The 13,777-nt window shown below is 39.4% G+C and overlaps 2 protein-coding genes across 5 annotated transcripts in view; both read left to right on the top strand.

The window, feature by feature from the left end:
• The window catches only part of CARF (calcium responsive transcription factor), a 96,016-nt gene extending 86,078 nt beyond the window's left edge, over window positions 1-9,938 (top strand). Inside the window, exons 16-17 of one of the 2 annotated variants that reach the window (XM_081815349.1) lie at window positions 8,409-8,535; window positions 9,745-9,938. The gene's annotated coding sequence lies outside the window, so the exon portion shown is untranslated. Of the gene's footprint in view, window positions 1-6,465; window positions 6,569-8,408; window positions 8,536-9,744 lie in introns of those variants that run through there. The other variant, XM_081815348.1, reaches the window with a different exon arrangement.
• Window positions 9,889-13,777, top strand: part of NBEAL1 (neurobeachin like 1) — a 184,827-nt gene continuing 180,938 nt past the window's right edge. For 2 of the 3 annotated variants that reach the window (XM_081815332.1, XM_081815331.1), the window contains exon 1: window positions 9,889-10,028. In XM_081815332.1, coding sequence (XP_081671458.1) covers window positions 9,978-10,028 — 51 coding nt within the window. In that variant the 5' untranslated portion in view covers window positions 9,889-9,977. The remainder of the gene's footprint in view (window positions 10,029-13,777) is intronic. The other variant, XM_081815330.1, reaches the window with a different exon arrangement.

The following is a 13,777-nucleotide window of genomic DNA, read 5'->3' as shown; positions in this document are numbered from 1 at the left end:
TGTAAAGATCTTCAAAGTCATCACTCCATCCTAACACGAAGTAAAATGCCAGACAAACTGAAAACTCAATTCTACTTAGCTCCATCAGAGATGTGAAGTCACAGGACTTCCTGTGACAGTACTCCCAAAATTGAAAACAATACTCCCAAAATTGAAGAGACAGGTGAATACAGAGAATTACAACTTACCAGGGCAGAAATCCTGTGCAAAATCTTCAATAGGGACTCCTACTGTGATGGGAAACCTAAATTATAATTGATGAATTACTGGAGGCTCAAAGTGGACAAGTCTGCGAGTTAAAAAATCTAGAGGGTCCCAGTCATGGGCAGAGGGCACAATTTTGTGATTTTTATTTCTAGGAGCTTGACCAAGTTTTCACAGTAAATATTGGAGAAAAATCCCCTCGTGCTTCTGGGAGGGGAAGAGGAAAAGGAACCATTTTCAAATGACCAGAGCATTCTGTTCTTTTTAACAAGGCCTGGCATCAAGAGAAGCTATTTTACCAGAGCCTCACTGATCAGGGGGTCAGGAAAATACCCAATTCCAGCCTATTCTAGCCATCCTTTCCCATTTAATTGGGGAAAAAGTTGAGAAACACTTCTGAAGTTCACAGTCCACAGGCACAGGCTCACTAAAAGACTGAGACCTAATCATAGGACTATAGAAAGCTTCCCTTATTGGGTGCCTGGGTGGCTCAGTCGTTAAGCGTCTGCCTTCGGCTCAGGTCATGGTCCCAGGGTCCTGGGATCGAGTCCCACATCGGGCTCCCTGCTCGGCGGGAAGCCTGCTTCTCCCTCTCCCACTCCCCCTGCTTGTGTTCCTGCCCTCGCTATCTCTCTCTCTGTCAAATAAATAAATAAAATCTTAAAAAAAAAAAAAAAGCTTCCCTTATTGTAATATCTTAACACCTCACTACTGAAGGTCTATTTATTGCAGTTCCTTTTACCTTGCACATCATGGCTGGTTATCAAAAACTTACAAGGCATACTAAAAGGCCAAAAACACAGTTTGAAGAGACAGAGCAAGCATCAGAACCAGACTCATATATGGCTGGGATGTTGAGAATTATCATACAGGGAATTTAAGACAATTATTATTAATATGCTAATGGCTGCAATAAAGTAAACAGCATGCAAGAAGTGATGGATAATGTACACAGAAAGATGGAAATTCTAAGATTCAAAAAGAAATGCTACAGATCAAAAGCACTATAATAGAAATGAAGGATGGCTTTTATCAGTAGACTGGACATGGCTGAGAAAACACCCTCTGGGCTTGAGGATATGTTAATAGAAACTTCCAAAATGGAAACGCAAACAGAAAAAAAACTGAAAAAATCAGAACAAAATAGCCAAGAACTGTGGGACAACTACAAAAAGTGTAATGTGTGTAATGGGTACACCAGAGGAAAAAAAGGAACAGAAGAAATATTTGAAGCAATAAAGACTGAGAATTTCCCCAAAGTAAGGACAGACACCAAATCACAGATCCAGGAATCTGAGAGAACATCAAGTAAGATAAATGCCAAAAAAAAAGCTACACCTAGGCATATCATAGTCAAATATTAGAATATCAAAGATATCAAAGATAAGGGCGCCTGGGTGGCTCAGCTGTTAAGCATCTGCCTTCGGCTCAGGTCATGATCCCAGGGTCCTGAGATTGAGCCCCGCGTCGGGCTCCCTGCTCGGCGGGAAGCCTGCTTCTCCCTCTCCCACTCCCCCTGCTTGTGTTCCTGCTCTCGCTAACTCTCTCTCTCTGTCAAATAAATAAATAAAATCTTAAAAAAATAAAATTTAAAAAAGATATCAGAGATAGAGAAAAATCTTTTTTTTTTTTTTTAAGATTTTATTTGTTTATTTGTTGGATTGAGAGCAAGCACAAGCAGGGGGAGCAGCAGAGGCAGAGGGAGAACAAGGAGCCCGATGTGGGACTCGATCCCAGGACCCTGGGATCATGACATGCTGAAGGCAAACACTTAACGACTGGGCCACCCAGGCGTCCCAAAGATAGAGGAAAAATCTTGAAAGGAGCCAGAGGGGAAAAAGTATTATAGAGCAGCAAAGATAAAAATTATGTCTAACTGCTTTTCAGAAACCATGCAAGCAAATAGTGGAGAGAAATATTTAAAGTACTGAGAGAAAAAACACCAACCTAGAATTCTGTACTTTGTGAAATTATCCTTCAAAAGTGAAGGGGGTGGAAATAAAGACTTTGTTAGACAAAATAAATACATATAAATAATAAAAAATTAAGGGAAATTCTTGCCTTGCAAGAAATGTTAAAAGTTCTTCAGAGGGGCACCTGGGTGGCTCAGTGGTTAAGTGTCCCACTCTTGATCTTGGCTCAGGTCATGAACTCAGGGTTGTTAGATTGAGCCCCGTGTTGAATTCCATGCTGGATATGGAGCATGCCTAAGGTTCCCTCTCTCTCTCCCTCTGCTCCTCTCCCCAGCTCGCTCGCTCTCTAAAAAAAAAAAAATTGTTCTTCAGAAAGAAGAAAAAAGATATAGGTCAGCAACTCCAATCTACATAAAGAAAAGAAGAGCATCAGAGAAAGAATAAGTGAAAAGTAAAATAAAACCTTTTACTTTTCTTATTTTTAAATGGTCTAACAATTATTTAAAATAATAGCAACAATACATTCAATTATGTGTGTTTATGTATATACGTATATACATGCTTATGTGTAGGTGAAATGAATGGTGGCAATGATACAAGGGATGGAGGGAGGAATTAGGAAATATTTTGTTATTATAAGGCTCTTATAATATCTGTGAAGCAGTATAAGGTTATTTAAAAGTGGATTTGTTTGAGTTGTAAATGTATATTGCAAATTCTAGGCAACCACTAAAAAAAAAGCAAAGAGAGGGCGCTTGGGTGGCTCAGATGGTTAAGCGTCCGCCTTCGGCTCAGGTCATGATCTCAGGGTCCTGGGATCGAATCCCGCATTGGGCTCCCTGCTCCTTGGGAGCCTGCTTCTCCCTTTGCCTCTCTCTCTCTCTGTCTCTCATGAATAAATAAATAAAATCTTTAAAAAAAGAATTCTGGCAGAACTTTAAAAAAAAACAAAGAGAAGAGGAAATGATATTATATAAAATGTTCAATTAAAACCATAAAAGGAGGAAAAAGTGGAAGAAAAAAATAGGAACAAAGAATAAAGGCAACAAATAGAAACCAGTAACAAATATGGTACATATTAGTATAACTATATCAATAATCACTTTAAATACCAATGATTTAAATACACTGTTTAGAAGACAGAGATTGTCAAAGTGGATCAAAAAATAAGACTCAGCTATAGGTTGTCTACAAGAAACCAACTTTACTTTTTTTTAAGATTTTATTTATTTATTTGACAGAAAGAGACATAGTGAGAAAAGGAACACAAGCAGGGGGAGTGGGAGAGGAAGAGGCAGGCTTCCCGCTAAGCAGGGAGCCCGATGTGGGACTCCATCCCAGGACCCTGGGACCATTACCTGAGCCAAAGGCAGATGTTTAACAACTGAGCCACCCAGGTGCCCTACAAGAAACCAACTTTAAATATAAAGACACATATAGATGAAAAATAGATGGGCAGAGAAAGATAAACCATCGTAACACTAATCAAAAGAAAGCAGAAGGAGCTATATTAACCTGAGATAGAACAGACTTCAGAGCAAGGAAATTAATCACGGATAAAGAGGGGCATTACATAATGATAAAGGGGCCAATTATCCAATAGGATATACAAATTCTTGGGGTGCCTGGCTGGCTCTGTCAGTAGAGCATGCGACTTTTGATCACAAGTTTGTGAGGTTGAGTCCCACATTGGGCATGGAGCCTACTTTAAATAAATAAATTAACTAATTAGATAAAAAATAAATTCTTAATGTGTGTGTTCTTAACAAGAAAACATCAAATTATGTGAGGAAAAACTGATAGAACTGCAAGGAGAAATAGATGAATCTGCTCCAACTATATAAAAAAATGGACAAATTCAGCAGGCAGACATAGGACAGAGTTGAACTCAACATCACCATCAATCATATTGGATATAGTTGACGTCTATCAACTGTTTCACACAACAACGGCAGAATACATATTCTTCTTAAGTTTACATGGAAAATTCACCAAGATAGACCCCATTCTGAGCCATAAAACACATCTTCACAAATTTAAAAGAACAGAAATAAGGCGCAAAACTGGGAGCTTTTCCCTTAAGGTCAGGAACAAGACAAGAATGTCCATTATCATCACTGTTACTGAACATAGTACTGGAAATCCTAGCCACAGCCATCAGACAACAGAAAGAAATAAAAGGCATCTAAATCATTAAGGAAGAAGTAAAACATTCACTATTGCAGATGACATGATACTATATATAGAAAACCCAAGACTCCACCAAAAGAATTACTAGAACTGATAAATGAATTCAGTAAAGTTGCAAGATACAAAAGCAGGAGGAGGGGCAGAGGAAGAAGCAGACTCCCGACTGAGCATGGAGCCTGACCTGGGGCTGGGTTCCAGGACCCTGAGATCAGGACCTGAGCCAAAGGCAGATGCTTAACTGACTGAGCCACCTAGGTGCCCCTAAACAACATAATTCTAAATAATATATGGTCAAAGAAGAAATTCCATGAAAAATTAAAACATATTTTGAACTAAATAAAAATGTAAATACAATTTATTAAAACTTGTGAAGTGTGGGGCGCCTGGGTGCCTCAATTGGTTAAGGGTCTGCCATCTGCCTTTGCCTTAGGTCATGATCAGTTCAGTCCTGGGATCGAGCCCCGCATTGGGCTCCCTGCTTCTCCCTTTCCCCCCTCTTCCCTGCTCGTGCTCTCTCTCTCTCAAATAAATAAATAAAATCTTTAAAAAAACACAAAAACTTGTGAGGTGTGCTGCAAAATCAGTGCTTAAGGGAAAATCATAGCACTGAATGCATTAGAATAGAAGAAAAATCTAAAATCATTCACCTAAACTTTCATCTTAGGAAACTAGAAAAAAATAGCAGGAAAAAAATAATAAAAAGTAGAGCAGAAATCAATGAAATTGAAAACAGGAAAACAATATTGAGAATCAATAAAACCAAAAACTGGTTTTAGGAAAAGATCAACAAAATCAACAAGCCTGTAGCCATGCTAACTGAAAAGGTATGGATTGAAGGCAAATGTGCAAGACAGAATTTATGAAAGGGGAAGTTGAGAGCGTTAACTTGTTTACATGTCTCCAACTCTGTCCAAGTGAAACTGTGTTCTATCTAGCACAGTTGAGTATCTGCTTCAATTGACAGGTTGTCCATAATGGGAATGATTGCATGCGGGTTTTTACAAGATATCACTACCTATCAAGTTAATCTTATTAATTTTACCAGCTCTGAGTCATGGTGAAAAAGCAATCCCAAGATTATAATTTACCTCTTTTTTTTTTTTAAAGGAAGAGTTTTCTTTTTTAAAAAGATTTTATTTATTCATGTGAGAGAGAGAGAGAGAGCACAAGCAGGGGGAGCAGCAGGCTCCCTGCTGAGCAAGGAGCCCGATGCAGGGCTCGATTCCAGGACCCTGAGATCATGACCTAAGCCAAAATCAGACACTTAACCAGCTGAGCGACCCAGGCGCCCCTATAATTTACCTCTTTATATAATTATTTCGCTGGGGTGATAATGCCCTGATTGATTTACATAAGTTATCCAATGGTCTTGGTAGATGTAATTTGCATTGTTAATTAATTTAGTAACAATCTAAGGTTATATAGGTGAAGGGAACTGAAACTCCTAACCCTGTCATCAGATGAGAAACTATTTGAACACAGAAGCATCCAGTGGATTTAGGCAGGGCCATTTCAGTTCATGAGTATGCCTTTTGAAAGTAAAGAGAATCCTCACTACAGTAGAGTAGGAAGGATAGAAAGGGAGGTTAAAAGTGGGAGCCAGTACCACTCAACATCAATTACCGGAAGAATTGTCCATTATAGACCCCAACAGAAGAATCTTAAACAGGGAAGAATCATCAATTACCGTCTCCAATGGGGAAAGAAGTACATTGCATCTTCTACAAAAAATCTACTACCCCTGCAACTCGGCCAGTGAGAAACCATCATCATGTAGAACTCATGTCCAGTGGATTTTCAGAACAATCTCTCCCAACTTCCTCCTCCTTCTCCATAAAATAATGTTCCTCTCCTTTGTTTGTTGGATTTGCTATGGTTTTACCTTAGAGTGCATGTTCTGAATTGCAATTCTGGTATTCCCAGATAAAACCATTTTTGCTGGCTTTCTTTTTAAGGTTAACACCTTTTGTCATGAAAATTAGGGCCATGTTGTTTCAGAAGGCAACTAATAGTCTTAGTAAGAAAATGTGTTTTCCAGGTGGCAAATGTGTTTGCCTTGAGGTATATCTGAAGATAAAGTGGTTATAGCTTCATTGGTGGAGACACCTAAGTATTGGTTAAGGACCACTCATAAAACCAAAGCTTATCCCCACTCCAGGGATCTGTCAGAAGTCTCAGCAGTGGAATACTTATTGGCATCTGGCTGACGCCAGCAGAATTTGACAGACTCAAGAAGGGACTTGGAATAATACACAGACATATAGTGAAATAGGTAATTTCATTTTGTAGTCTGCAAATATTTATTGGGCACCTATTGTGTATAAGACACTATTCAAGGACCTGAATGTATATACCAGTGAATAGAGTCCCTGTTTTAATAGTGCTTACATTTTACTAGGGGAATTCCCAAAAGACAAATTATATGTCAGCTGTTAAGTTCTACAGTGAAAAATAGAGTAAGGGAGAAAAAGGGATGCTATTTTCTAAAAAAAGGATGAGGAATGCTTTACTGATGTGTTAGAATGTTTGGGCTGCTATAACAAAACACCACAGACTGGGTAGATTACAAACCTTTTTTTTTTTTTTAAGTTCTATGGGCTGGAAGTCCAAGATAGGGTGATTATGTGAATGCCATCTTTCAGGTCCCATACTTCTTGTATTCTCACATAGTGCAAAGGGCTAGGGAGCTCTGTGAAATCGACTTCGTAAGTATACTAATCCCATTCATAAGGGCTCCTCCCTCAGGATCTACTTTCAAAGGCCCTACCTCCTTCAAAGGATGTCAACATATGAATTTTGGGAGGACACAAAAATTCAGGGGTATGACTATACAAACAGAAAAGGTGATTCTTCAGCAGAGACTTGAAGATTGTGTGTGGACATTTGGGGAAGGAGCATTCCAGGTAGAGGGACAGCTTATGTAAAATCACTGAAAATGAAGTATCCTTTGTGAATTTTAGGAGCAGCAAGAAAGCCCTTTGTCTGGACTGAAATAAAGGAAGGCCAAAATAGTTGAGAGAAGTTAGAGAGCTAAGTGTGGGAGGAAAACACAGGTCCTTGCTTGCTGTTTTAAGTGGGATGGGAAACTACTGGAGGGTTTTTAGCAGAGGAGTGACATCTTACTTCTATTGGGAATAATCCATGGGTATAATCCATGGGTAGGGAGAGTGTCGGGAATAATCCATGGGTAGGGAGAGTGCATAGGCAGAGGCTATCATAATAATCTAGAAAAGATTTAGTGGCAACTCACAGAGTGGTAGTGGTGGTGTGTATAAAAAGAGTAAAGGAATGGACATGGCTGTGTTCCAACAAACTTTACAACACTAAAACTTGAATTTCACCTAATTTTCAAATGTCACTAAATATTCTTTTTTTTTTTTTTTTTAAGATTTTATTTATTTGTGAGAGAGAGAATGAGAGACAGAGAACATGAGAGGGAGGAGGGTCAGAGGGAGAAGCAGACTCCCTGCTGAGCAGGGAGCCTGATGTGGGACTCGATCCTGGGACTCCAGGATCATGACCTGAGCCGAAGGCAGTCGCTTAACCAACTGAGCCACCCAGGCGCCCTGTCACTAAATATTCTTATATTAATTTTTAAATACATACCAAGCAAGAGAGTCTGCAAAACCTAAAATACTCTGGCTGTTCACAGTTTGCCAAGTTTTGGTATAGATGAAACAAGATAGGACATTAGTTGGTAATCTTTGAAGATGGGTGATGGTATGTGGAGTTTCATTATACTAGTTTACTTTTGTATATGGCCGACATTTTTCATAATACAGTTTTTAAAATGTTCAAGTGTACCAGAGGTGATTAATCTATGTGTCTTCACATCCCCTTTAGACAAATATCCCCTAGAAGTTGTCTATATCTAGTAAATGCAGCCTTTGCTTTTTGTTTTCCTGAAAAAGCAAAAACCCTTTGAAGCTTTTAGTATTGTCAAAATAATCCCTTTGGATTGGACATTTCGCAACTGCGAAAGTAGAAGGCAGAAACGCGATTGGGGAAAAGGACTTCTGTTTTTGTTTTGTTTTCACAATAGCATACGCTCCCAAGACCAATCCCCTTTTTACAAAAAATGAAGACAAAAATCCCCTTTAGTTAGCACTCCAGGATTCTCCGCCCTCAGATGAATCCCGGAAATGACGCCATCAACCAAATGCTACCGTCCCCAGTAGTGGCGGGGCAAGAACGTCAGCACGTCGATCATCCTACACGTCCAGCCTGGGTAAGACTGACTGGAACGCCCCAGCTGGCGTCGGTCCCCGAATCTTCGGGAGCACGGCCGACTGCGACTGCGCAGGAATGCTGGGGCGGGTCTTCAAGTCACCCCGCCCCCTTCCAGCCTGTGCGACCAATGAACAGCTCCTGCCCCGGGGCCCGATAAATCCTTAGAGGCCGTAGTGATTAGCCGAGGGGACAGCCCCGCCCTTGGCTCTTCCAGGCCCTCACTCCCCACCTCGCGCCGTCGCCGCCCCGCCTCCTTCTCCCGCCCGCCTGTCCTGCTGCGAGGTGACACGGGACTTCGGCTGGGGAAGGGGGCGAGGGAAGTAAGTTAGATGTCGGCCTGGCGGCCTTGGCGCAGCCCCCAACGTGAGCGCGGTGAGGGGAGCGGGTCGTAGGGAAGAAGGGGCCGCGTGGCAGATGTGGGAGGGCCCAGGGTGCGTGGTGGGGAACGCGCAGTAGATTCTGGGGCGGCTGTGAGGGGGCGAGGTTGACCCGGGTGTGTCCCAGTGCTGTCGGCCGGGCGTGGATAGCGGGTCGGTGGATGCCGAGCTCGCGTCGTTCTATTTCCAAAGCCTCTTTTGGCTGCTTGGCACACCTTAGGTTTGCCTCTGTTTTGGTTGTTTGGGATGCGAGGAGGAAATTTAAAGATCCCTGAAAACACATGGAGGCTTTCTCTGGGTGTTTTCCGTGCCGGTTCGTGCGTGCTCCTTCCTTCTTCCCGGTGGGAGAGGTAGAGAGGCCAGGTGGGCTGGTCTGCTTTCACTCTCGAGTATTGTTAAAATAAACAAACCAGGAATTCGTCACCCTCCTCCCCACGCCCTGCCCTGTAACTCAACGACAAACATTCCCAACAAGTTTTAAGAAGCAGACTAGAAAATTCTAAGGGATTCTTTGTCTTTGAAATACAGCACTAGTGAGTGTTGCTTTCTTTATGTATATAGAAAATACGAGTGGCAACGGGGCACATTTTTGGTTATGAGTACTCATCTTTCAGGGTCTGCTCTAGAGAATTCTAACTTTGTATCAGTGTGAAATACTGTGTTAGCTGTGATGTTTTCCTGAAGCACTAGTTTCTGTGAACTCGATCACCATAAAAGCTTAGCTGATTGTTTGCGGGAAGTGAAGTGGATAAATCTATAGTTCTGGTGAATCTAGTTTTTAATATGGTCTCTGTTTCTAGCAAACCTTTACGTATTTTTCTCTTTCACAGATTATTTAATCGCCCAACTACCACTGATGAAGATAAGTTGGAGTAACTGCTTGAACTGAATTTTACTGACCAGAATAGAGTCCATTTGTTCCACTTCTTTTTGTTCTCCCTACTGCTTTGAGCTTTACTGTAACGGCTGAAAAACTTGGAAAATAAAATGAACATGCTGTGGTCTTGAACATAATTTTTTTTTTTTTTTGAGGAAAAATTAAAGTGCCAGAGTGAAAGCCAGAATGGCATCCAGAGAGAGGCTCTTTGAACTTTGGATGCTTTATTGTACAAAGGTAATTGCTTTCCTTTTTATTTCTAAGTTTTAAAATACCTTGTTATAAAATTTTGTGACTGGCCTTATTTTATTTAATGGATAGTAGCATATTTTTATTCATAGTAATGACCCAAAATTTAAAAGCATGGAATTTTCTGTTTTCCACTTTTCCAGGTTTGAACACATACACAATATTGACACATTTTTAAAACCTGTAGGTATGGTTTTGATATTTTTCTTAAGTGATCCCCAAATTATGTAAGTAACATTATGACCTTAGGAGAAAAAGAAAATATTTGTTTATGTGCTTTTTTTTTTAAAGATTTTATTTATTTATTTGACAGAGACACAGCAAGAGAGGGAACACAAGCAGGGGGAGAAGGAGGGGAGAAGCAGGCTTCCCCGCGGAGCAGGGAGCCGGATGTGGGGCTCGATCCCAGGACACTGGGATCACGACCCAAGCCGAAGGCAGACGCTTAACGACTGAGCCACCCAGGCGCCCCTGTTTATGTGCTTTTCTTTTTCTCCCACAAATTGGGGGTGGGATAGAGATATTTTTATGAGCCTTCAGCATTTTTACTATAATTAACCTTTTTAATTAGCTTTAAAAAGGTTATTGTTATGTAAACATGTTACTGATTTGAGGTGGTTTCTGTAAGCTTACTGTGATGATAGCACCTTATGAGTATTGTCTCATTTGACCCTCACAACAATCCTGTGAGATGGGTATTGTAATTATCCCCTTTTGCTGATAAGAAAATTGATGCAGAAGTTAAAGGGGCTATTGAGAAGCAGAACCACCTGAGTCAAGTCCACACTTTTATCCATTATGACTCCTTAATATTTTTTATTTTCGCATTCAAAAATAATTTTTTGTGTTTGTCTTTATGTGAGTTTTTACATGTTAGCTTTGATTTTAGCTTATTGGAGGAGAAGGATACTACTTAAAAACATGTTTTTCAAGAGAGGAGCTACATTACTACTATGAAGATATTGGAGAGGGTCAGAGAAACATCTCTAATTTACTACTTGAGTTACTTTAAGTCTGTGGTGAAGTTCTCAAGTCTCAGCTTCTGTTTCTGCATTATCCCTTTGGGTTTCTTTTTTATTCAGCTTTTTAAAGAACAAGTTATTCTTTAACAAACCATCTCAGTTATCTCTAATACTAAATTTTAGAGGTCACACGGGAATTTTCTTTGACTTCCTGGTTTGGTATTTCTTAGAGTTACTGAAGGACATCTACTTTGAAATGTTTGATATGGATTTTTAAAATAGCTTTTTAGTCTTGTGTAATTTAATGCCAGAAATGTCTTTTTAAAAATAGACCACTCTTCTAATAAAAAAGGAATCTAATTCACCACTTTTTTTTTTTTTTTTTTAGATTTTATTTATTTGACAGAGAGAGACACAGCGAGAGAGGGAACACAAGCAGAGGGAGGGGAGAGCAGGCTTCCCGCAGAGCAGGGAGCCCGATGTGGGGCTCGATCCCAGGATCCTGGGTTCATGACCTGAGCCGAAGGCAGACGCTTAACGACTGAGCCACCCAGGCGCCCCTAATTCACCACTTTTGAAAATAGTTACTAACACATGTCAGCCAAAAATTAAAATGCATTTTAGTATGAATGTCTGGTGGTTTAAAAATGATTTATTTAAAAATACATTTAACTTACTAGGTTTTACATTTTCAGGATGATAAAAGATAAGGGTTACATTGTGTTATTAATTAGTTATGTTGCTTGTAGGTGGAGTTCTTGTTTTATTTGTCATTGTGCTTATTGGAAAGATAGTATAGGGGCACCTGGCTGGCTCGGTTGGTAGAGCATGCGACTCGTGATCTCGGGGTTTGTGAGTTTGAGCCCCACGTAGAGTGTAGAGATTACTTAAAAATAAAATCTTAAAAAAAAAAAAAGAAAAGATAGTATAGTTTGTTGGCATACCCAGAGTTTTATTCTTGATGACTTTTAGTATAAATATGAATCTTTACTCCTTTATAAGATGTCTAAGTAGATAATGAAGACCCTTCATGGTCAAATTGTAAAGCCTGTTTTTGGACAGGAAGATAAATCCCCCCGCCCCTTTTTTTTTTTTTTTTAATAAATCCCGTTTTTATGTTTAAGATTTAAATCAGTTGGGCACTTAATAAGATTTAAAATTTTTTTCAACTATTTTCAAAAATTGTTATTAAAATAATGATTTTATGTTTCATTTCATGTGTAAGCTTGTAAACTAGACAACGACTTTCTTTTCTACAAACACTTGGAATTCAAGTAGTTTCCAAATATATATCATAGATTTAACACTTCTGCTCCCTGGTGAGGATGATTACCAAATGCCCAGTTGTTCTCTATACCCTCTAGGCTTATTGCTCTTATTCTAGCATATTGCCTTTCAAAACACCTGCCTCTTTTTTTCACCTAACTTTTAAGACTTTTTTTTACACCTTTGATGGGTTATCAGACTACTTTAGGATTGCACAGATCTTATAACTTAGCTCCAACTTGGACTTCTTTGTGGGCTTGTAATTGTTAAATTTAGTTTTGGCTCTGCTCCTGTTTTATTTTGTCACCTTGAGCAAGACTTACCTCTTTGGGTCTCACATATTCTATTTCATATAAGAGTGTGTGTGGTACACGTGTATGTGTGTGTATAGGGAGAATGCTTGTCTAACTCACCATTAAGATTTTCATTTGTTTTGACCTCTGAGGGACGTGCATTTGTTTTGTCCTTATGCTTATGGATTGTCATATAGACCTTTTAAGTTCATCTTTTTTAAGCTTTTCCTTATGGAAAATTTCAAGTGGGCATAAATAGAGAAGATAATACAGTGAACCCTTTTGTATCTGTCATCCTGCTTCAATCCAGTTCATGTTTGGTAATGTTTTCATCTATAACCCTCCACTATGCCTGCATTATTTTAAAGCAAATCCTAGACAACATAATTTTATCTATAAGTATTTAAAAGTATATCTATAAAATAAGAACTCTTCTTAAAAACATCATCACAATATGATAATTCTTGGAATCATCAAATATCTGGTCAGTATTCAAACTTCTCTGATAGTATCATAAAGGTTCTTATTTTCCTGCTGTTTGACTCAATATTTAAACAAAGTATACACATCATATTTTGTTGAAAATGTGTGTTAAATCTTTTAATCTATAGGCTGTCCTTCACCATACTATTTATTCCTTCTATTTATTTGTTGAAGAAACCAGGTTTTGTTTTTTTTTTTTTAAGATTTTATTTATTTATTTGACAGAGAGAGGGAGGGAGAGAGAGCACAAGCAGGGGGAACAGTAGAGGGAGAGGGAGAAGCAGGCTCTCCGCTGAGCAGGGAGCCCGATGCAAGACTCAATCCCAGGATCCTGGGATCACAACCCGAGGCAAAGGCAGACGCCCAATCGACTGAGCCACCCAGGTGCCCAAGAAACCAGGTTTTGACATTAGAGTTTTCCTCAGTCTGGGTTTTGCTGGTTTAATTCCTTGATTTTAATTAATTATTTTTCTCTCCTGGTGTCTGCAAACTGGCAGATCTAGAGACTTGGCTGATTCATGTTCTATTTGGCAGGGGAAGCCTAGAATAATTTATAAGTGTCTCCACCATCAGTGAGTTTTACCTAAATGTATTAATTATTTCATTAGGAGTTTGCAAAACTGTGATATTCCAATTCTGTCATTTCTTTATTAGCAGAACATATATAGACAAGTGTTCCCTTATTAGCTGTTTGACAGTTCCTTAAAGGGAAGGCAGGCAGAATAAATATTTG

The sequence above is a fragment of the Leptonychotes weddellii genome, chromosome 3 (assembly GCF_054177405.1).
Source record: "Leptonychotes weddellii isolate Sample4059 chromosome 3, ASM5417740v2, whole genome shotgun sequence".
In the NCBI taxonomy this organism is placed as follows: domain Eukaryota; kingdom Metazoa; phylum Chordata; class Mammalia; order Carnivora; family Phocidae; genus Leptonychotes; species Leptonychotes weddellii.
The sequence above is the reverse complement of the archived record's forward strand: the minus strand, read 5'-3'. Positions and strand labels throughout refer to the sequence as shown.